General features: G+C 45.7%; 1 protein-coding gene across 1 annotated transcript in view; it reads right to left on the bottom strand.

The window, feature by feature from the left end:
* MDN1 (midasin AAA ATPase 1) overlaps positions 1-23,151 on the bottom strand; it is a 548,987-nt gene that overhangs the window by 107,761 nt on the left and 418,075 nt on the right. The window contains exons 72-75 of the mRNA XM_030199093.1: positions 22,462-22,535; positions 19,306-19,504; positions 14,430-14,589; positions 5,922-6,068 (exon numbers count right to left, since the gene is read on the bottom strand). Coding sequence (XP_030054953.1) covers positions 5,922-6,068; positions 14,430-14,589; positions 19,306-19,504; positions 22,462-22,535 — 580 coding nt within the window. The remainder of the gene's footprint in view (positions 1-5,921; positions 6,069-14,429; positions 14,590-19,305; positions 19,505-22,461; positions 22,536-23,151) is intronic.

Below are 23,151 nucleotides of genomic sequence, written 5' to 3'. Positions count from 1 at the left end.
CACATGACATTGGCCATAGATTCCTTCAGGCCTTCCCAAACAAGTTTTCAACCAGTCCTTTCCATTTGGTTTCTATAGAACAAATCATATCTATGTCAACTAGCTTCTTAGTCAATCATACAATGGGATATTAGCACAGCCATGGAACAGCACGTTACAAATTTGACTGAAAATGTAGAAATAGGTAATCCAAATCTCATTCTGAATTAAAGCAACAGAATTAACTCATTCATTCTGGCTAACAGGAGTTACACTCCATTGCAGACCTCATTCAAATCAGGATAAAGCCTACACTGTAACTTAGTTAGCTGTTTGCAAAAAGGAAATCAACACTGGGGAAGAGCAGGAAAAAAAGGAGTGGAGTACCTTAGTGGTTTGAGAAGTGGGTTGTGGAGTCAGAATGGACACATGGATCCAAGAGCTCCATGCTAGTGGGACTAAGCAAAAATTTAGAGCATCCCAGGAAACTAACCAATCCATCTCAATAGCTTTGGCAATATTAAATGAGGGGGAAAGAGAGTAAATGGCATCCAAACGTAAACCATATTTGCACAGCATGTATTCCAGCTCAGGGAAAACCCCAGAACTAACTAAAGATATGTGGAAAAAGCTCTTAAAGATAACAGTAAGTCCGCCTCCTTTTTTACCCTGTCTTAGAGAATGAAGAATATCATAGAGCAGTGTCGGACTATCAACTTCGGTGAGCCATGTTTCTGACAAACAGAAAACCCAGATCTGAATATTCTAGCAGAATCCCGAGTAAGAGAGCTTTGTTCCCCACAGACCTCGTGTTGATATAAATGGCGGGGACAGGAGTGGGTTGACACTTGTGTTCCACAGGGGAGAATTGTTTGGATAATTGCAAAAGGTAGTGAGGTTGTTTACTATTACTACTACTATCATTTCTATAGCGCTACTAGACGTACGCAGAGCTGTACACTGGACATGAAGAGACAGCCCCCGCTTGACAGAGCTTACAATCTAATTAGGACAGACAAACAGGACAAATAAGGAATAATGGAATTACTAAGGTGGGAATGATAAAACATGGGTACTGAACAAGTAAGTAAGGGTTAGGAGTTAAAAGCAGGCCGTCAAATGTTAGCCATTTGGTTCTGGTGTGTAACCATAGTGGTGTTCTGACGGTATATATTGGCATTATCTAGCTGATATCTGATATTATAATTAGGTTGTTTCTTAGTACAGGGTTTTCCAGACGGGTTATATATTACAGGGATAGGAATAGGCACTAAGTTATCTTATATCCCAATTCAGTGCTCTATTTGTAGTCCCTGATACCACCAGTGAAATCAGCACTTCAGGTCCCATAATATACCAGGATAGGGTTACAGAAATCCAGGACTGGCTCAAAATTTCCCTCCTGGAGCTGGGTAACTTGGCAGCTTTCCAACTCTAACCATTAAGCATGTGCTTGCATAGTCTCCATGCTTACTCACAAACTATAATGTTATCAAACCCACAGCTGGTCTGTGCACATTTTGCTGCTACTTCTGGAAAGGTGAAATGATGGTGGGGGGTGGGGTCTCTGATAAGAGGGGCCCAGAAATATATGTTTACCTAGGGAGCCAAATCACGAAACACAGAGTTTGTGAGACAACGGGGCTCAATTTCAAAGCGCTTAGACTTCCAAAATTCCATAGGTTACTATAGAACTGTGTAAGTCTAAGTGCTTTGAAAATATGCCTCTATATGTCCCTTCTCCAACCTCCCTCCAAGTTTGTCATTGGTCTCCTGGCACCTCTTCCTACTGCTGCTGTGCTACTTCTTTAAAGCTCATATAGCCCAGTGACCCCACAAATTCTAGATATAATGGGCTAATAACATCACATCTTCTCTCCTCCTCAAACGACCTACCTGTTCCTCTGATCCCATTCCTACCCACCTTCTTAACACCATCTCTCCTACTTTCACCCCTTTTATCTGTCATATCCTCAATCTCTCTCTTTCCACTGCAACCGTTCCTGATGCCTTCAAACATGCTGTGGTCACACCACTCCTGAAGAAGCCTTCGCTTGACCCTACCTGCCCTTCCAACTATCGACCCATCTCCCTCCTCCCCTTCCTTTCCAAGTTACTTGAACGCGTCATTCACCACCGCTGTCTTGACTTTCTCTCATCTCATGCTGTTCTTGACCCACTCCAATCTGGCTTTCGCCCTCTTCATTCAACTGAAACTGCACTTGCAAAAGTTTCCAATGACCTGTTCCTGGCCAAATCCAAAGGCCTCTATTCTATCCTCATCCTTCTTGATCTATCCACCGCTTTTGACACTGTTGATCACAGCCTACTTCTTGATACGCTGTCTTCATTTGGATTACAGGGCTCTGTTCTTTCCTGGTTCTCCTCCTACATCTCGCTTCGCACCTTTAGTGTTCACTCTGGTGGATCCTCTTCCACTTCTATCCCTCTACCTATCGGTGTACCTCAAGGTTCTGTTCTCGGTCCTCTCCTGTTCTCCATCTACACTTCTTCCCTTGGCTCTCTAATATCATCCCATGGCTTTCAATACCATCCCTATGCTGACGACTCCCAAATTTACCTCTCTACCCCTGAAATCTCAACCAGCATCCAGACCAAGGTTTCAGCCTGCCTATCTGATATCGCTGCCTGGATGTCTCAACGTCATCTAAAACTTAACATGGCCAAAACCGAGCTTCTCATCTTTCCCCCTAAACCTAACTCTCCTCTCCCCCTTTCTCTATTTCTGTGGATGACACTCTCATTCTCCCTGTCTCATCAGCTCGTAACCTTGGGGTCATCTTTGACTCCTCTCTCTCCTTCTCTGCTCATATTCAACAGATTGCCAAAACCTGTCGTTTCTTTCTCTATAACATTAGCAAAATCTGTCCCTTCATCTCTGAGCACTCTACCAGAACCCTTATCCACACTCTTATCACCTCTCGTCTTGATTATTGTAACCTGCTTCTCACCGGCCTCCCTCATAGCCATCTCTCTCCTCTTCAATCAGTCCAAAACTCTGCTGCGCGACTCATTTTTCGCCAGAGTCGCTATGCTCACATTAGTCCCCTCCTTAAGTCACCTCACTGGCTCCCTATCCGTTTCCGTATTCAGTTCAAGCTTCTCTTATTGACCTATAAGTGTATTCACTCTGCCTCTCCCCAGTACCTCTCCACTCTCGTCTCCCCCCTCGGGTACTCAGTTCTGTAGATAAATCTCTCTTATCTGTCCCCTTCTCCTCTACTGCTAATTCTAGACTCCGTTCCTTTTGTCTTGCTGCACCTCACGCTTGGAATAGACTTCCCGAGCCTCTGCGTATAGCCCCGTCTTTGGCTGTTTTCAAGTCCAAACTTAAAGCCCACCTCTTTACCACTGCTTTTGACTCCTAACCACTACTCACTTGCCCTGTCCTTTATCCTCACCTATTTATCCCCTTACCCTTAATTGTTCTGTTTACCTGTCTTATCGAGATTGTAAGCTCTTTGAGCAGGGACTGTCTTTTTTGTGTATGGTGTACAGCGCTGTGTATGCCTTGTAGCGCTATAGAAATAATAAATAGTAGTAGTAGTAATAATATTTTTAATTTTTGTGAGGAATGGGAACAGTACTACTCATCAATCTGTAACTCTGAAGGATAGATTTCGGAAAGGTGATGGTGATATCCAACTTAAGTTTCTTCAAATCAAAACAGAAGTCAAAAGGAGAAGTGGCAAATGTCATAGGTGACTCTCAGAAAGAGATCAAGACGTGACATTAAGTGTACGCACTGCACAAATATTTAACACATCTACTGAATCCCCTGCTATAATTGTCACCACACGCCACTGAAGAAAAATGTATACTACTTTGCTTAGGGGCAGCAAAAATTGAGTGAAACCGCAGCAACAAGGAAACAAAAATTAGATAAGCATTCAATTTGTCACACACTGGAACCTAAGTTCATGGATCCGCTGTACCACAGACTTGTAGTGCAGCTTTGGACAAATCATTTTTCTGTGCCTCTGGCACCCAGTGGAGTAGCTGCCTAATGGTTATGGCAGTAATTTGAGGACTAGACATGCCAAGGTTCAAATCCCACTGATACGCCTTTTGATCTTGGGCAAGTCACTTAACCTTCCATTGCCTCTGGTACAAACTTATCCCCCTGTTTACTAAGCCACGCGGCAATGCCGACACAGCCCATTCAAAGTGAATGGCCTGTGCAGGCATTAGCGTGCGACTTAGTAAACAGGGGTAGGGGGTGTTTAGATTTTAAGCTCTCTGGGAACAGAAAAATACCTGCTATATATGAATATAACTCATATTGGAGTTACTACTGTAAATGTGTGAACCAAACCCAAAAATATATTAAAAAAAAAAAAAAGAAAAAGGGGGGTCTTAACCTTCAATTCTGAAACATCAAGATTACAAAGCATTTGGAACACATTTGTTTTGTTGTATGCAAAAAGTAGTATCACATAAACCTGACAAGTTCTGCTTGTTTCCTGTTGTCACGGTTGTGACTGTATCCCATGCCTACACTCACCTCACCTCCTGGTGACCAGGCCCTATGGCTGCAGTGGACTGTCTTCTTCCTGTTTCCCAAACATGTTCCAGAGTTCATTCCAGTCTTATTCTGATGTTCCAGCATTCCAGACTTGCTTTGGGGTTCCTGTACCCAAGCCTCACTTTGGTGCTCTTGCAACCAAGTCGTGCTCTGCTGTTTTTGCTGCCAAGCCTCACCCTTAACTTGTGACCTCATCTGTAATTGCCTTTATTAAGCACCTGGGAACTTTCAGGCTTGCCTTTGCAACAAAGGTCTTCAGATGAGTTTTCGTCTGTGTGTGTTTGTTGCAGTTCCAGCCCTGCTAGTTTTTGTCTTGCCAGTCTTCAACTTCTACTCCAACCCTGCTTGTTCCAGCCCTGCAAGCCTTCAGCTTCAGTTCTAATCCTGCTTGTGTCTGCCCTGTTTGTCTTCAGCTTCAGTTTCTCCATTGTTTGTTCCAACCCTGTCTGCTTTCAGCTTCCATTCCAGCCAAGCCTGTTTGAGAATCCTGAATCCTGTTCCAGCCAAGCCAAGTCCGTTCCAGCACTCGGTTCCAGTCAAGCCCGTTCCAGCCAAGCCAAGTCCGTTCCAGAATCCGGTTCCAGCCAAGCCAAGCCCGTTCCAGAATCCGGTTCCAGCCAAGCCAAGCCCGTTCCAGAATCCGGTTGTTCCAATCCTGTTCATCTACCGCTTCAGTTCCCATCTTGCTAGTTCCAGTCCTGCTTGTACCAGCCTGTCTGTGTTCAGCCTCAGTTCCTGTTTGGGTGGTTCACCTGCTTCTGTCGGTCAGTGGCAGTGGCCCAAGGGCTCACTACTCTGGACTCCGTGACAGTTGTGACACTTGTTGAAATGTTAAGTAGAGGTTTGCAATCTGGAGCCGCACTAGCAGCTTCCAGCTCTCAGAAAATTAAAGCATCTCCAAAACATACAAAAATATTAGCTTGGCTTAACTGCTGCCTATCAGTATGGTGTGAAAACAAAGCATGGCATATCTGCTGCAGTTTTACCTTTTGAAGAATACTAACAGTAAAAATAGGAAATACAGTAAAGCAGGGTTCTTTGAATTACTAAAAAACAAAATGGTAGTCCAAAGAAAAAAAATGTTATTTTTCATTTGTATTACCTTATAATGCCTTGTGAGCATTGTTACTTTCTGTGTTTCTCATTTAAAAGTTAATATTGTAAAATATTTTGAAATGAATAAAAAGTAAAAAACAAAAACAAAACCCAAAATAATAAAAAAACAAAACAATGGTTCTCTCCAAAGCTAGGTGGATTGTAGGCTGAAGTGCTACATAAAATCTTTAAATCACTGTGTTCTTCATCCTGAATGTATAGATAGGATGCTACTGCCTCCCATAACGTACAAGAGTACAGTCTATGAAGACAGCAGTGCTCCTGAAAACAGAATCTTTACCAGTTTTGGTGAGTGTCTTGAAGAGGTCTGAAAGGGCCCTTTGTTTCTGCACTAGGATGTGCTTGACCTCCGATTTCTGCCGATCCTTGTTTAATGTCTGATCCACAGCAAGGTTCTGAAGTTCATGGGCTGTGACAATGATGTCACCTACAAGGAAAACAAAAATGCCAAGCACTGAATTTAGAAAGAGAGAAGTTCAGCATCCTCTACAAGAAACAACCTGCAAAATAGCGATATAACCAAGGACTACTGCCACCTGACTGATTTGCATTGCTAAGAGGATCGATCGGGTCACTCCACTTTTAATAAAATTGCAATGGCTTCCAATTCAGGCCCTGGATTTGATAATCAAACTTTGTACCTTGGTATATAGGATTTTATTGTCAAGCTCCAGCCTACACATTCTCTGATAGCCTTAAGTTGGCTGCCAGTAAAGTGGAAGGTTAAATTTTAAGTGTTATGTTTGATTTTTTGTTCGTTGGCAAATGAGATTCCTTTTTATTTTAAGGAAGCTGTTATACCCTATTATGTTTCTAAGAGAGCACTTCGATCTGGAAAGGATAAATTGTTACAGAACTTTTCTGCTAATTACTATCATCTTTTCAAAATATGTAGTCGTTCGATTTCAACTGGTGGACCTTTTGAGTGAAACAATTTGCTTAATGAGATTAGGAATTTGACAAATTATTGTTGCTTTTGAAAACTACTGAACACATTTTTGTTTACTAATGCACTCAGTAGTATTCTGCCACTTTAATGTTTATGTATTGAATTTAGTCTTGCACACTTATTGTGTTAAGATAAATGTGATGAAAAGATATTGAACTGTACTTTTATTTCAATTGCTGTAAATGTATGCTTGATATTAAATTTTTTATGAATTTTATAGATGTCTATGAACTGTATGTCTTTTTATGTGATATCCCTTGGTTGATACTTCTCTGGTCATTCCCCTTTTTGATTTTCTGCTATTCCTGTTTTTATAAAATTATAAATTGTATTTTGCTAAAGTTGCACATCCCTAGAAATATTCTAGAACCATAATACTGCTGAATTTAAGTGTCAAATTGTATTGTATTGACTGCAGAATTAATTTGCAACGGGATGAGTGGCTAGGATGAACTACACAGGGGCTGACTGGTACTTCTAAGCTGGAGCTTTCCAAACCTGTCCTGGAGACCCCATGATCAATCAGGTTTTCAGGATATTCGTAATGAATATCTCAGAGATAAGGCTGCATACACTGGAGAACAAGTATATGTGAATTAATCTCATACATATCCATAGTGATTATCCTGAAAACCTGACTGGCTATGAGTACCCCAGGGCAGATTTGGGAAGCTCTGAAAAAAATCTATTGTACAATAAAGCGAATGCTACATACCTGTAGAAGGTATTCTCCGAGGACAGCAGGCTGATTGTTCTCACTGATGGGTGACGTCCTCGGCAGCCCCTCCAATCGGAATCTTCCTAGCAAAGTCCTTTGCTAGCTCTCGCGCACCCGCGCGCACCGCCGTCTTCCCGCCCGAAACCGGCTCGAGCCGGCCAGTCCAGTATGTAGCAAGACAATACACTTCAAGGGAAGACACAACTCCAAAGGGGAGGCGGGCGGGTTTGTGAGAACAATCAGCCTGCTGTCCTCGGAGAATACCTTCTACAGGTATGTAGCATTCGCTTTCTCCGAGGACAAGCAGGCTGCTTGTTCTCACTGATGGGGTATCCCTAGCCCCCAGGCTCACTCAAAACAACAACCATGGTCAATTGGGCCTCGCAACGGCGAGGACATAACTGAGATTGACCTAAAAAATTTACCAACTAACTGAGAGTGCAGCCTGGAACAGAACAAACAGGGCCCTCGGGGGGTGGAGTTGGATCCTAAAGCCCAAACAGGTTCTGAAGAACTGACTGCCCGAACCGACTGTCGCGTCGGGTATCCTGCTGCAGGCAGTAATGAGATGTGAATGTGTGGACAGATGACCACGTCGCAGCTTTGCAAATTTCTTCAATGGAGGCTGACTTCAAGTGGGCTACCGACGCAGCCATGGCTCTGACATTATGAGCCGTGACATGACCCTCAAGAGCCAGCCCCGCCTGGGCGTAAGTGAAGGAAATGCAATCTGCTAGCCAATTGGATATGGTGCGTTTCCCTACAGCCACTCCCCTCCTATTGGGGTCAAAAGAAACAAACAATTGGGCGGACTGTCTGGGGGGCTGTGTCCGCTCCAGGTAGAAGGCCAATGCTCTCTTGCAGTCCAATGTGTGCAGTTGACGTTCAGCAGGGCAGGAATGAGGACGGGGAAAGAATGTTGGCAAGACAATTGACTGGTTCAGATGGAACTCCGACATGACCTTTGGCAAGAACTTAGGGTGAGTGCGGAGGACTACTCTGTTATGATGAAATTTGGTGTAAGGGGCCTGGGCTACCAGGGCCTGAAGCTCACTGACTCTACGAGCTGAAGTAACTGCCACCAAGAAAATGACCTTCCAGGTCAAGTACTTCAGATGGCATGAATTCAGTGGCTCAAAAGGAGGTTTCATCAGCTGGGCGAGAACGACATTGAGATCCCATGACACTGTAGGAGGCTTGACGGGGGGCTTTGACAAAAGCAAACCTCTCATGAAGCGAACAACTAAAGGCTGTCCTGAGATCGGCTTACCTTCCACATGGTAATGGTATGCACTGATTGCGCTAAGGTGAACTCTTCCAGAGTTGGTCTTGAGACCAGACTCAGACAAGTGCAGAAGGTATTCAAGCAGGGTCTGTGTAGGACAAGAGCGAGGAGCTAGGGCCTTGCTGTCACACCAGACGGCAAACCTCCTCCACAGAAAGAAGTAACTCCTCTTAGTGGAATCTTTCCTGGAAGCAAGCAAGACGCGGGAGACACCCTCTGACAGACCCAAAGAGGCAAAGTCTACGCTCTCAACATCCAGGCCGTGAGAGCCAGGGACCGGAGGCTGGGATGCAGAAGAGCCCCTTCGTCCTGCGTGATGAGGGTCGGAAAACACTCCAATCTCCACGGTTCTTCGGAGGATAACTCCAGAAGAAGAGGGAACCAGATCTGACGCGGCCAAAAAGGAGCAATCAGAATCATGGTGCCTCGGTCTTGCTTGAGTTTCAACAAAGTCTTCCCCACCAGAGGAATGGGAGGATAAGCATACAGCAGGCCCTCCCCCCAATCCAGGAGGAAGGCATCCGATGCCAGTCTGCCGTGGGCCTGAAGCCTGGAACAGAACTGAGGGACTTTGTGGTTCACTCGAGATGCGAAGAGATCCACCAAGGGGTGCCCCACGCTTGGAAGATCTGGCGCACCACTCTGGAGTTGAGCGACCACTCGTGAGGTTGCATAATCCGGCTCAGTCTGTCGGCCAGACTGTTGTTTACGCCTGCCAGATATGTGGCTTGGAGCACCATGCCGAGACGGCGAGCCCAGAGCCACATGCTGACGGCTTCCTGACACAGGGGGCGGGATCCGGTGCCCCCCTGCTTGTTGACATAGTACATGGCAACCTGGTTGTCTGTCTGAATTTGGATAATTTGATGGGACAGCCGATCTCTGAAAGCCTTCAGAGCGTTCCAGATCGCTCGCAACTCCAGGAGATTGATCTGTAGACCGCGTTCCTGGAGGGACCAGCTTCCTTGGGTGTGAAGCCCATCGACATGAGCTCCCCATCCCAGGAGAGACGCATCCGTTGTCAGCACTTTTTGTGGCTGAGGAATTTGGAAAGGACGTCCCAGAGTCAAATTGGACCAGATTGTCCACCAATAGAGGGATTCGAGAAAACTCGTGGACAGGTGGATCACGTCTTCTAGACCCCCAGCAGCCTGATACCACTGGGAGGCTAGGGTCCATTGAGCAGATCTCATGTGAAGACGGGCAATGGGAGTCACATGAACTGTGGAGGCCATGTGGCCCAGCAATCTCAACATCTGCCGAGCTGTGATCTGCTGGGACGCTCGCACCCGCGAGACGAGGGACAACAAGTTGTTGGCCCTCGCCTCTGGGAGATAGGCGCGAGCCGTCCGAGAATCCAGCAGAGTTCCTATGAATTCGAGCTTCTGTACTGGGAGAAGATGGGACTTTGGATAATTTATCACAAACCCCAGTAGCTCCAGGAGGCGAATAGTCATCTGCATGGACTGCAGGGCTCCTGCCTCGGATGTGTTCTTCACCAGCCAATCGTCGAGATATGGGAACACATGCACCCCCAGCCTGCGAAGTGCCGCTGCTACTACAGCTAGGCACTTTGTGAACACCCTGGGCGCAGAGGCGAGCCCAAAGGGTAGCACACAGTACTGGAAGTGACGTGTGCCCAGCTGAAATCGCAGATACTGTCTGTGAGCTGGCAGTATCGGGATGTGTGTGTAGGCATCCTTCAAGTCCAGAGAGCATAGCCAATCATTTTGCTGAATCATGGGGAGAAGGGTGCCCAGGGAAAGCATCCTGAACTTTTCTTTTACGAGATATTTGTTCAGGGCCCTTAGGTCTAGGATGGGACGCATCCCCCCTGTTTTCTTTTCCACAAGGAAGTACCTGGAATAGAATCCCAGCCCTTCTTGCCCGGATGGCACGGGCTCGACCGCATTGGCGCTGAGAAGGGCGGAGAGTTCCTCTGCAAGTACCTGCTTGTGCTGGAAGCTGTAAGACTGAACTCCCGGTGGACAATTTGGAGGTTTGGAGGCCAAATTGAGGGTGTATCCCTGCCGGACTATTTGCAGAACCCACTGATCGGAGGTTATGAGAGGCCACCTTTGGTGAAAAGCTTTCAAACTCCCTCCGACTGGTAGGTCGCCCGGCACTGACACTTGGATGTCGGCTATGCTCTGCTGGAGCCAGTCAAAAGCTCGCCCCTTGCTTTTGCTGGGGAGCCGCGGGGCCTTGCTGAGTCGCACGCTGCTGACGAGAGCGAGCGCGCTGGGGCTTAGCCTGGGCTGCAGGCTGTCGGGAAGGAGGATTGTACCTACGCTTACCAGAAGTATAGGGAACAGTCTTCCTTCCCCCGAAAAATCGTCTACCTGTAGAGGTAGAAGCTGAAGGCTGCCGGCGGGAGAACTTGTCGAATGCGGTGTCCCGCTGGTGGAGAGACTCTACCACCTGTTCGACTTTCTCTCCAAAAATATTGTCCGCACGGCAAGGCGAGTCCGCAATCCGCTGCTGGAGTCTATTCTCCAGGTCGGCGGCACGCAGCCATGAGAGCCTGCGCATCACCACACCTTGAGCAGCGGCCCTGGACGCAACATCAAAAGTGTCATACACTCCTCTGGCCAGGAATTTTCTGCACGCCTTCAGCTGCCTGACCACCTCCTGAAAAGGCTTGGCTTGCTCGGGGGGAAGAGCATCAACCAAGCCCGCCAACTGCCGCACATTATTCCGCATGTGTATGCTCGTGTAGAGCTGGTAAGACTGAATCTTGGCCACGAGCATAGAAGAATGGTAGGCCTTCCTCCCAAAGGAGTCTAAGGTTCTAGAGTCTTTGCCCGGGGGCGCCGAAGCATGCTCCCTAGAACTCTTAGCCTTCTTTAGGGCCAGATCCACAACTCCAGAGTCGTGAGGCAACTGGGTGCGCATCAGCTCTGGGTCCCCATGGATCCGGTACTGGGACTCGATCTTCTTGGGAATGTGGGGATTACTTAGTGGCTTGGTCCAGTTCGCAAGCAATGTCTTTTTCAGGACATGGTGCAAGGGAACAGTGGACGCTTCCTTAGGTGGAGAAGGATAGTCCAGGAGCTCAAACATTTCAGCCCTGGGCTCGTCCTCCACAACCACCGGGAAGGGGATGGCCGTAGACATCTCCCGGACAAAGGAAGCAAAAGACAGACTCTCGGGAGGAGAAAGCTGTCTTTCAGGAGAGGGAGTGGGATCAGAAGGAAGACCCTCAGACTCCTCGTCAGAGAAATATCTGGGGTCTTCTTCTTCTTCCCACGAGGCCTCACCCTCGGTGTCAGACACAAGTTCACGGACCTGCGTCTGCAACCGCGCCCGGCTCGACTCAGTGGAGCCACGTCCACGATGGGGGCGTCGAGAGGTAGACTCCCTCGCCCGCATCGGCGAAGCTCCCTCCGCCGACGTAGTCGGGGAGCCCTCCTGGGAGGTGGCTGCAGTCGGCACCGCACGCGGTACCGACGTCGGGGACCTCACCCCGGGCGATGGGCCAGCCGGCGCCACGCTCGACGGTACCGGAGGCGCAAGCACCGCCGGTACCGGAGGAGTAGGGCGCAACAGCTCTCCCAGAATCTCTGGGAGAATGGCCCGGAGGCTCTCGTTCAGAGCGGCTGCAGAGAAAGGCATGGAGGTCGATGCAGGTGTCGACGTCAGAACCTGTTCCGGGCGTGGAGGCTGTTCCGGGCTGTCCAGAGTGGAGCGCATCGACACCTCCTGAACAGAGGGTGAGCGGTCCTCTCGGTGCCGATGCCTGCTGGGTGCCGACTCCCTCGGCGACCCAGAGCTCTCGGTGCCGACACGGGGAGGAGACCGGTGTCGATGCTTCTTCGACTTCTTCCGAAGCATGTCACCGGAGCTCCCCGGCACCGACGAGGAGGATGTAGAATCCATCCGTCGCTTCCTCGGGGCCGAGACCGAAGAAGGTCGATCTCGGGGGGGCTGTACCGCAGGAGCCCTCAGGGTAGGAGGAGACCCACCCGAGGGCTCACCGCCACCAGCAGGGGAATGGACAGCCCTCACCTGCACTCCACTCGATGCACCACCGTCCGACGACATCAGGAGACGAGGTCCCGGTACCACCGACGTCGATGCAGCTATCCGATGTCTCGGCGCCGATGCAGAGGGCCGATGCCTCGATGCACTCGATGCACTGGCAGCCAAGGAAGAAGGTCTGGACGCTGATGACGTCGATGCACACGATGACCCCGGTGCCGATACCGACGAAGAGCCCGAGAACAAAACGTTCCACTGGGCTAATCTCGCTACTTGAGTCCGCCTTTGTAACAGGGAACACAGACTACAGTTCTGGGGACGGTGCTCGGCCCCCAGACACTGAAGACACGAAGAGTGCCTATCAGTGAGCGAGATTACCCGGGCGCACTGGGTGCACTTCTTGAAGCCGCTGGAAGGCTTCGATGTCATGGGCGGAAAAATCACGCCGGCGAAGTCAAAATCCGAAATGACGAATTTGGAGCACCAAAACTTTAAGGGAGAAAAATCTCGACCGAGGCCGAAAGAAGGCCCACCCCGACGACGAAAGAAAACTTACCGGGGCAAAAACTGGAAATACGGGAAGGGAAAACGAGACCCAAGGGGGTTTTCGGAGCACTTCCCGACAAATTTACAGAACTTTTCCGAAGAAAAACACGTCAATATAAAACGGACGCGCGAGGTCGACTCTCCGGGGCTCGACACGACAAAAAACACAGCCGTACCGAGTGCGGACGAAAGAAGACTGGCCGGCTCGAGCCGGTTTCGGGCGGGAAGACAGCCGCGCATGCGCGGTGCGCGCGGGCGCGCGAGAGCTAGCAAAGGACTTTGCTAGGAAGATTCCGATTGGAGGGGCTGCCGAGGACGTCACCCATCAGTGAGAACAAGCAGCCTGCTTGTCCTCGGAGAACCAATGTTTCAAAATACTAATTGTTGTAGTCTGTTTTGTTGAAAATACTGTTCCTTTAATTCCAACTGATAATTCTTTGAAAGGTTCAACATTACAATCCAGGAAATTGAATGGAGAAGCAGAATCATTCCTAGTTTTACCCTACTAGCTCCGCAGAGATTTGTCCTAATTTTCTCAGGGGAGTCAACTGGAAAATCAGAGCATTTCCTCCCAACAATGGGAAGACCCCACATCTGATTCAGCCTACAAATTCACTTGCCTGTAAGACGGACTTGGTGTTTGCATCTTTTTTTTTTTTTTTTTTTGCCTGGTGCACATGACAAAGGGCAGATTCACAGTACCGGAAGTTGAGCACGAACAGGAGCATATTGGGCTCTCTTACAACACCCCAAGCTCTATCAAAGCACCTTAACCATTCTCTAGGGAAGACTCCCTAAATCTGCCTGTTCTATCTTTGGATGCCCGACTATGACAACAATACCAACTGGATCAAACTGTGATGCTGATTTTTCAGATACACACACCTGTTCATTCAAACTGAGTCCACCAACTCATTTCACACTGCTTACCAAACAGCTTTTCCAGAGGCTACTGACTTTCAGCCATCACTAAACTGATCCAGGTTTGAACCTCTGACCAGCAGACTGAATGCCATTATGCTAAACTTCCCAAGCCACCCAATCCCCAGCATACCATACTATTAACTTACTCGCTGCTCACTAACTGGAAGTCACCTGCTTCGCTATACAATTTCACAAATGTGCTTAGATTAACATCTACAAATTTGTTAAAATGAGACTGAATACACACATCCTGGTGATTCTGAATGGGAATGAATGAGGTTGTTAGACAAGGAATCTGTGGAGAGTCTACGAGTCAGATTATGCAGTGCAGTCTGCAAGGAAGGCACTGCACTATGCAGCTTCCTGAGGACTCCCAGCTACTCACCTGTGAAGAGATCAAGGCCCTCCAGCAGGTCCAGCAGCAAGCTCTTCTCCATGAATGCTGAGCACACCGTCTTCATTCGCTTGGTAAGTTTGGGCAAACGGCGCTGAAGAGAAGTCAACGGAAGCATGACGACTGCTGGGCTTTCTGCTGAAGGATCCACCTGAAGAAGAATTATATACAAAGCCTAAGGAGACAACTGTCACAATCTCTGGTGGCTAAACAGGATGCCTATAAATGCATAGAATAGACTAGGAATGTCCAGCTAATGTACAGTGTACAACACACAGCTTTCAGATCAAGGGTTTTTTTTTTTTTCCTCCAAATTATCTGCCTGCCTTAGATTGTACTGTTGACTCCAATGTTGCTTTTTTTTTTCCAATTCTAATGCATTTCTACACTTCTTTACTATCAGAAGAGTGTGCTTTCATTGATACTGCCTCTCCCCCAGGCTGCTCCTTGGTTGGCTGAGCAGTAATCATACTTTGGCTGCCAAGACATTAGGGCTGTGCTATAATTTAGGGCTCCGAAGCTGGGCAGCTAGACACAGAGTAGCAAAGGGGTCAGGAGATGAAAGGATTGTTACAGTTACCCACCAGCCACACAAACACAATCAACCCCCCCCCCCCCCCCCAAAAAAAAAAAAAAAAAAAAAAAAAAACACAACAAAAACGATGGATAAAGCAGTATGTTCACTGGGAGAAAAAAAATAGCACTGCCTTCTGAAGGATTAAAGTATTTTGAAGTTGCCGTTTTGGGTGATGGATCATGTGAATTGGTTGTGCTCAGAAGCAGATCCTAAATAGAAATGCTGGAAATTAACAAATCAAGATATTTTTTTGTAAAACACTGTTAACTGCAGGGTTTTAAACTTAACTATCCCGATGTGTGGTATTTAGTGGGGACAAAGTGTGCACAGAAGCTGTTTATGCTTTCTGTGACTAGAAACAAGCATATTGTGGAGTTCATCATGCCCCACTGGATGATTGCTGGACCAGCTTGGGGCTGGGACAGTAGTAGTGTTCAGGGTAAGTAAGAACAAATCATACTCATACACTCAGTGGCTAGTCAGGGCCCAAAATTGCGGGGTTCTAAAGGGCACCCTGGTACATGATGCAAGACCAAATGATCTACCAAAGATTATAAAAATTATTATAAAACAATGAAAATAAAATGAAACCAAGGTTTCAATCAACACTGTAATAGCCCTAATATTAATTTGGATTTGATATCCTGCCTATATAGATACATCAAGGCAGTTTATAATCCCAGTTTTAAGAGACAAAAATGTCAGAGTGAATGGAAGATTACTGATATAAATATACAGGGGCACTTGAGATTAAGGGACACCTGAGATTATAGACACCTGATGCCTGTTCGTCATGCATAAAGTATGTTTTCCGTGCATTTTTTAAGGGGTTACCATTTATTTATTTGGATTTTGCTCACACCTTTTTCAGTGGTAGCTCAAGGTGACATACATTCAGGTACACTGGATATTTCTCTATCCCAGGAAGGTTCACAATCTAACTTTTTGTACCTGAGGCAATGGAGGGTTAAGTGACTTGCCCAAGATCACAAGGAGGAGTGGCAGGATTTGAACCAGCCACCTCTGGATGTCAAGACCAGTGCTCTAACCACTAGGCCACTCCTCCACTCCATATTATTCGACTTTTCATTTATCCAACAATAGCTCAGTCCCATTTACGTCTGATAATTGATACTGTACTCCAAAATCTACAAACTGTGCTGAGATGGTCTCAGTGAACAGCATGGACTATAACGAACAATAAGATTTACAACAAATATGTGGCACAATTTGATAAACTACTTATAAGGTTGTATTCAAAATACTAAACTGAGACTGTAGTGAAATAGGAAGTTAATGCTGTTCTCCAAGTAATGGAGACACATGATCACATTTCTCAGCCTTCACTTAATAACTAGAGAATGACACGGGGACCCGCTGTAATCTGCGGTAAATCGCAGTAAATTGTTTTTTTTTACTGCAGGTGTGGTATAAAGCCTTGCTCCGGTGGTAAACAATAAAAACGGCATCTCCTCCCCCTTTCATTCCTTTGTTCTTCCCTCCCTTATTTTCCTCCCCTTTGTGACAAGGGGATTTCCTATAAGCCTGCTCCAAGGCTTTACCTCCTACAGATTTCCACTTTCTGATGCAACTTCCTGTTTTTTTTTTTTAGGGGGTACTGCTGGACCCACACTGGAGAAGGGAGGGATAGTGCTGGACCCCCAAGCTAGAGAAGGGAGGGGTAGTGCTGGACCCCCAAGCTAGAGAAGGGAGGGGTAGTGCTGGACCCCCAAGCTAGAGAAGGGAGGGGTAGTGCTGGACCCGCAGTTGGAGAAGGGAGGGCAGTGCTGGACCAGTGCTGGAAAAGGGAGAGCAGTGGTGGACTCACGTTGGGGAAGGGGTAGTGCTGGAGAGGGCTGGAACTGAGGGGAGGGAGAGCAGGGCTGGAGCTGAAGGGAAAAAGGCAGAGCTAGAGGGAGGGCAGGCTGGAGCTGAAGGGGACAGAGGCAACGCTGGAGGGTGGGCTGGAGCTGAAGGGGACAAAGGCAGCGTTGGAGGGCGGGCTGGAGCTGAAGGGGAGAAAGGCAGCGCTGAAGGGGAGAAAGGCAGCGCTGGAGGGAGGGCTGAAGCTGAAGGGGACAAAGGCAGTGTTGGGAGGGAGGGAGAGATACTGCTTGCGGATTGTATATGGCTTCTGCGGATGGGATCAGACCGAGCTTGTGGGGACAGAGTTCATGGGGACAGGGCAAACTTTGTCCCCGCTTCATTCTCTATTAATAAACACCATGTTTTGTATTAATTAGATGTGTCTGATTTAACTGGAGACCTTGATAAATTCCATTACAGTAATCTAATCGACTGAGAACTAATATATGAATTAGCATCTGTAGGACTTTGTGCTGGATAAATGGACAAACTAAATGGATCAAATTTAGCAATTTAAGACTGTTATTCCAGAATACCTGTAGTGCGACTGGCAGTATATTAAGCCTTCGTAAATAAATATAAAATAATAACTAAAACAAACATGCCAAAAGGTTTTTGAATCAATGAAGAAATGTGAAAATAAAATGATAGCTATGATCTATAAGTATTCCTAATACCTTTACAGAATCCTTTATGACAAGCAGATCACCACCAATAAATTGGTGATAAAGAACATAGAGAACGATGCCTAGAGAGTCAGCAACACTGATTTTGAAGGATTCAACTTCAGCCTGTAGTTCGATAGCCATGAGGCTACATCGTCAAAACTGTTGGTGTGAGACTTTACAGCCTTGTTGATTAGAAACAATATAAACTTCATGTATTTTATATATGTACACCTCCTTCACGTTCACTGATGTGAAAGGAAGTCGTGCAAATTCTGTAAAAATGTATTTATATTTAACTTTCAATAATTTTTAAATATTGTTACTGCTCAATGACAATTCACCCAGTATTAAAATGTGTTTAATTTTATTTTTATAAATTATAATAATTTGTCAGCAATGATATATGATTTGCTAGAAAATTTTATTCTTTGTTTTGTTGTCAGTACTCTTTCATTGACTTTTGACTAATTTATTTAGTTTAATTAATTTATATTTATATCCTAGACAACCTGGGCATTCTTGGCAGATTACAATTTTAAAAAATGTTCATGATCATTCTAAACAGTTAAGAATACACATTCACACAAAACAAGTATCTGACACAACCAACCTTCAAAAACTGTTCTTCAGCTCTGTACCAAATTTAAATTTAAGCAGCTCTTATAACTTTAACCCTGGTCATAAGACTGCTCAAACAAAAATGTTTGTTTATTTTCTTGTCCCTTTTACTCAGTGCTTTTTTTTTTTTTAAAGGAAAAACGGGACCGGTACTCATTATGAGTAACCATAGGGGCACAGGGTCACTACTTATGGCTCTGCCCCTATGATAGCCACACCCCTTTTACCAGACATGGTGCATATAAACAGGCTTCATTGAAAATATTACACCAGTATAGGAGAAAAAATAACTTGTGATTTTTTTTCGTTATAAATAATTTCTGTAAGCTGTTACAGCTCCAGTATACCCAAAATGGCACAAACCAAATTAGCACAAGATCAGGAATTAGTCTTGCCAAATCTGAAACACTATCAGGCTTATTTTCGGAAGAGAAGGACGCCTATCTTTCAAAACAAATCGCAAGATGGGCATCCTTCTCACAGGGTCGCCCAAATCGGCATAATCAAAAGCCGATTTTGGGCGTCCCCAACTGCTTTCCGTTGCGGGGACGACCAAAGTTCCCAGGGGCGTGTCGGAAGCATAGCGAAGGTGGGACTTGGGCGTGCCTAACACATGAGTGTCCTCGACCCATAATGGGAAAAAAAGGGCGTCCCTGACGGACACTTGGACGACTTCACCTGGTCCTTTTTTTCTTACGACCAAGCCACAAAAAGGTGCCCAAACTGACCAGGAGGCATATTTTCAAAGCACTTAGCCTTCCAAAGTTCCATAGGTTTCTATGGAACTTTGGAGGGCTAAGTGCTTTGAAAATATGCCTCCAGATGACCACCGGAGGGAATCAGGGATGACCTCCCCTTACTCCCCCAGGTCTCACTAACCCTTTCCCACCCTCAAATTTTTTTAATTTTTTCACATAAAAGGATGGGGTTTGGTCTGTTGTATTACAAATTATTTGCTTTAACAGAATTTGTTAAAACCTAATTTTTCTTTCTGCTGACTTTAGTCGCCTTTTCCCAGAGATGGTCACATTTTACCTGTGACTTCTGAAGAGTTGGGGGCTCATATGTTATAAAACAGGGTTCACTTCAATTTAAAATCAATGTTAATTAGGCTTCAAACTCAAATGAAAGCCTTTACCTGCACACTGTCCATTCTGATATTCAATGTTTCTCTGAGCACAATCTTTAGCCTCTGCACTGAGCTATGTACAACATCAGCCGCTTCCTGCCCAGCCATGCAGTCCAGCTGCTGCTGCTCTCCAGTGCTCTCCACAAGTGAAGACAGACAAGGCTCACAGAGAGCAGCTTCAAACTTCTTCATGTACTTAAAGAGAGTTCTACAGTCAAGACAAAGAGAATAAATAAGGACAAGAGCAAAACCAAGGTACTTACTTGTAAGCATGTGTTCTACATGGATAGAAGGATTTATTCCCTTCACTCTAGCTACAGAAGGGAAGGGAACAGATTTTAAAATTTAACTCACACTATTGGTGGACTTCATTTTAAAAAAAAAATTTTTTTAAAGGGACGGGGAAGAGGAAGAATCCCAAAAGCACTACCAATGGACATACAGCAGAATTATTTTAAATGGCTACAGGCCATTTTCATTTTTTTTGTTGTTCTGGTGTTGGTTTTTTTTTTTTTTTTTTGACACGTGAACCTTGAAATTAAAGAAAACAGGCCTCGGGGGAAGTAGCTGGATTCTACAGAAGTTGAGGAGATTTTGCAGGACAGATCAAAACTCTGAAAGCATGTGCAGAATCATTCTATTGTTGAAAATCTTCGAATAGGGTGGATCATGCACTAAGGCCTGCAGCTCTCCCTGTGTGCTGAAGCGACCACCGTAAAAAATAAAGCATTCCATGTCAGGTTCTTTAGCTCACTAGAGTCTAGTGACTCAAAGGGCGTTTTCATCAGCTGATTTAATGCTTCAACAGTTTTGCTGATGATGTATCAAAATAAACAGCCAACAAGATCCAGATACAACATATTACAAACCAAATCGTCTGAGTAAAAGCAAGGTAATAATCATATCAACATTTTAACACTTTTCTTCCCACCCTGTCCATTCCTATAACCCACACCCTCAGGTTTTTAAACGGCTAAGTCTATTTGTTAAAGTAGCAGTACATGAAACATGAAATCACATTTCAAAATGATCATACGATCTGATAACAAAGAAGTCATAATTCAGTGTAGCTATGCATGCCATGCAATATTTGTAAGTCCTTCAACAGTCCAACTAAGAATTCATCAGCTGATTTAAAACAACTCAGATCCCAAGATACAGAAAACCGTGCCTAAATACAACATCTAAGGCTGTAGGGTGACAGGTCTGTTCTTTCTATGCAGTGGTGATTAACTGCCAATTGCATTAATCTAAACCCTAAGAGTTAGTCTTTAAACATGACTTGGAAATATCTAAACGATATTCAAGCAGCTTCAGGATTTTTCTGATTATTGGAGCCTCTCTGTTATATCTATTCTTGTACACTTCAAGTTTTTATTTCCTAGTTTTCGTTATGATTCATTTTCTGTATTGCAGTGAAATTATGTGTTATATTATATATATAAACATCCACACCACATAGACCATATATTTTTTAAAGCTGTTCTGGTCTTTCTTCTGGGCTATGTTGATGAGAAAAGCAATAGACATAAAAAAAATTAAGCAACTCCATTTTAACTCAAAAAAAGCCCAGTTGGACTCAAAGAGGTGACTGAAGACAAATGTTGACCCCCCCCCCCCCCCCCCCAAAAAAAGCTAAGAAAATTTGCCAAAAAACTTAAGAGCACTAAAACGGATTGAGGCCTTCTACCCACGAAAAACACAGGTGTCAAAGCATATTTTCTTTATACTAAGATCAAATTTGACCTTACTGTTTATTTCCGTTCCCAAAATCTAATCAGACCAATCCAGTAGATAAGTGGGTTATGTTCCCCTGCCAGCAGATGGAGACAGACAAAACCCTGCCTGTCACATGGAAGCTCTTTGCTAAAAGGACTTTGCTTTGCCTTGCATTAGCGAAGGGTAATGGCTGTGACCCTGATCAAGCTGTCTATCCAGTGGCCCATCTGGAGGAATACAGGCAAGCTTGCATAAGGACTTATTTATGCAGTCCCAGTGGCGTAGCTACGTGGGGCCCGAGGGGGCCTGGGCCCCCATAGATTTCATCCTGAACCCCCCTCCCGACGACCCTCTTGACCCCCCCTCCCCGCGAACCCTCCCCCGCCGCTGCCTACCTTTGCTTTTGATGGCAGGGGACCCCAATCCCCGCCAGCCTATGTCCTCTTCATCCTGCAGTCAGTGCAAAAAAACGTGCAGGACATCAGCATGCAACAGAACAAAGATTTTTTTGCACTGACTGCAGGACAAAGAGGACGTCGGCTGGCGGGGATTGGGGTCCCCCGCCAGCAAAAACAAAGGTAGGCAGCGGCGGAGGAGGGTTCGCAGTGGGGGGGGGGGGGGGTCGGGAGGGTGGGAGGTCGTGAAAGGTGGTGGCGGGTTGGCAATGGTGGTGGGGGGGGGGGGTCGGCGGCACCAGGGGGGCTAAAATGTGCCCCCTCAACTCGGGCTCTGGACCCCCCCTCCCACCGAAGTCTGGCTACGCCCCTGCAGCAGTCCCAGACTATCCAGATGTCTGTACCACCTGAAGACAGAAATACTGGTTAAATAGTTCTCAGGTACTGGTCATATAGGGTAGGAAAGTTCCTTGACAAGTTTTTTCTCTGACTCAGTTTGCTGGCAGGGGAGCATAACTCATTCATCTGGACTGATCTGTTAAGGACATACAGGAAGAAAACACTTGTGAAGTGCAGCGGGAAAGGCATTTTTCTAGCTCCAGCTTGTTCTTCTAGATTAGTTCTAAGCTAAGTTTTCCTGCACCTGGTTCTGTCAGATAACATCACCCACATGTGAGAACCTGCAATCCTGCTTGTCCTTAAGAGTTCCTGGTACCCTCCCCCATTGCTACACACTACATATATTCAATGCCAAAATAATTCTGTGTTTTTTTACTCATTCCTCATTGTCTGAGAAAAATGTGCAAACAACAAATGTGTAAAGCAAAACAGGGTCGGAAAAAGTTTTAATTCACCATTTTGAGAGTTGCATACCCAGAACAAGAAAACTACTGGTTTCATCTAATGAATAAAATCTTGTTTCGATAACACATTAGTAAAGGTGAAACAAAAAAAAAATCATTCTCCATCTACCCCTACTATGGACCCATGTATGGAAAATGTATTATATATTACACGGATCTCTGCCCTTTCTGACCCTTTTCACCATTACCTGTGTGTCCTTTCTACAGACTGCTTCATGGACCAGAAACTGGCATCATTCCACCTTGAGATATTTACAAAATCCTGCAAAAAAAAAAAAAAGTCTTATTTCAAAGAACTATCGTTATATTTTTAAACTGTTTATCACTAACGTTATTTAACTGCAATGCTGAAAATTGGGAGGGGGGCAGCATCTCCAAATGGGTTTTGTTTAATGAACCTCAATCCTAAGCTACTGTGTGAAGAATATGATCTTACTCTCTCAGATGTACTGCTAACACTTGCTATAGTACTTGCATTGCAGCAGACAGCTTCCTTCCAAACATAATATGTACTTTGTAGAGAACTTTTCAATGTGTACTTGGAAACTGCTTTTACTGAATTCAGGCCTGTGATGCCCAGCACAATAGGGACTATTTTTGTACCTTTATCACATCTGAGAGGCAAACGATGTACAGAAAGAATGTTAAAGAAGGCAGCAGAACTGAGCAAGGCAGAGAAAACAATTAGGGGCCCTTTTACTAAGCCGCAGCAAAACGTGGCCCACGCTAATTTTGGCGCGTGAAATTAGCATGGGCTAGGTCACTTTCTACCGCAGCGGGGAAAAGGCCTTATTTAAAATGAAGCATTAAACAGCTATGCGCTAATAATAAAATTTACTGCCTGAGCCCTTACCGTCTCCCATTTAGCAGGCTCACAT

The sequence above is a fragment of the Microcaecilia unicolor genome, chromosome 3 (assembly GCF_901765095.1).
Source record: "Microcaecilia unicolor chromosome 3, aMicUni1.1, whole genome shotgun sequence".
In the NCBI taxonomy this organism is placed as follows: domain Eukaryota; kingdom Metazoa; phylum Chordata; class Amphibia; order Gymnophiona; family Siphonopidae; genus Microcaecilia; species Microcaecilia unicolor.
Note: the sequence above shows the minus strand (reverse complement) of the source record. Positions and strands in the feature narration are given on the sequence as shown.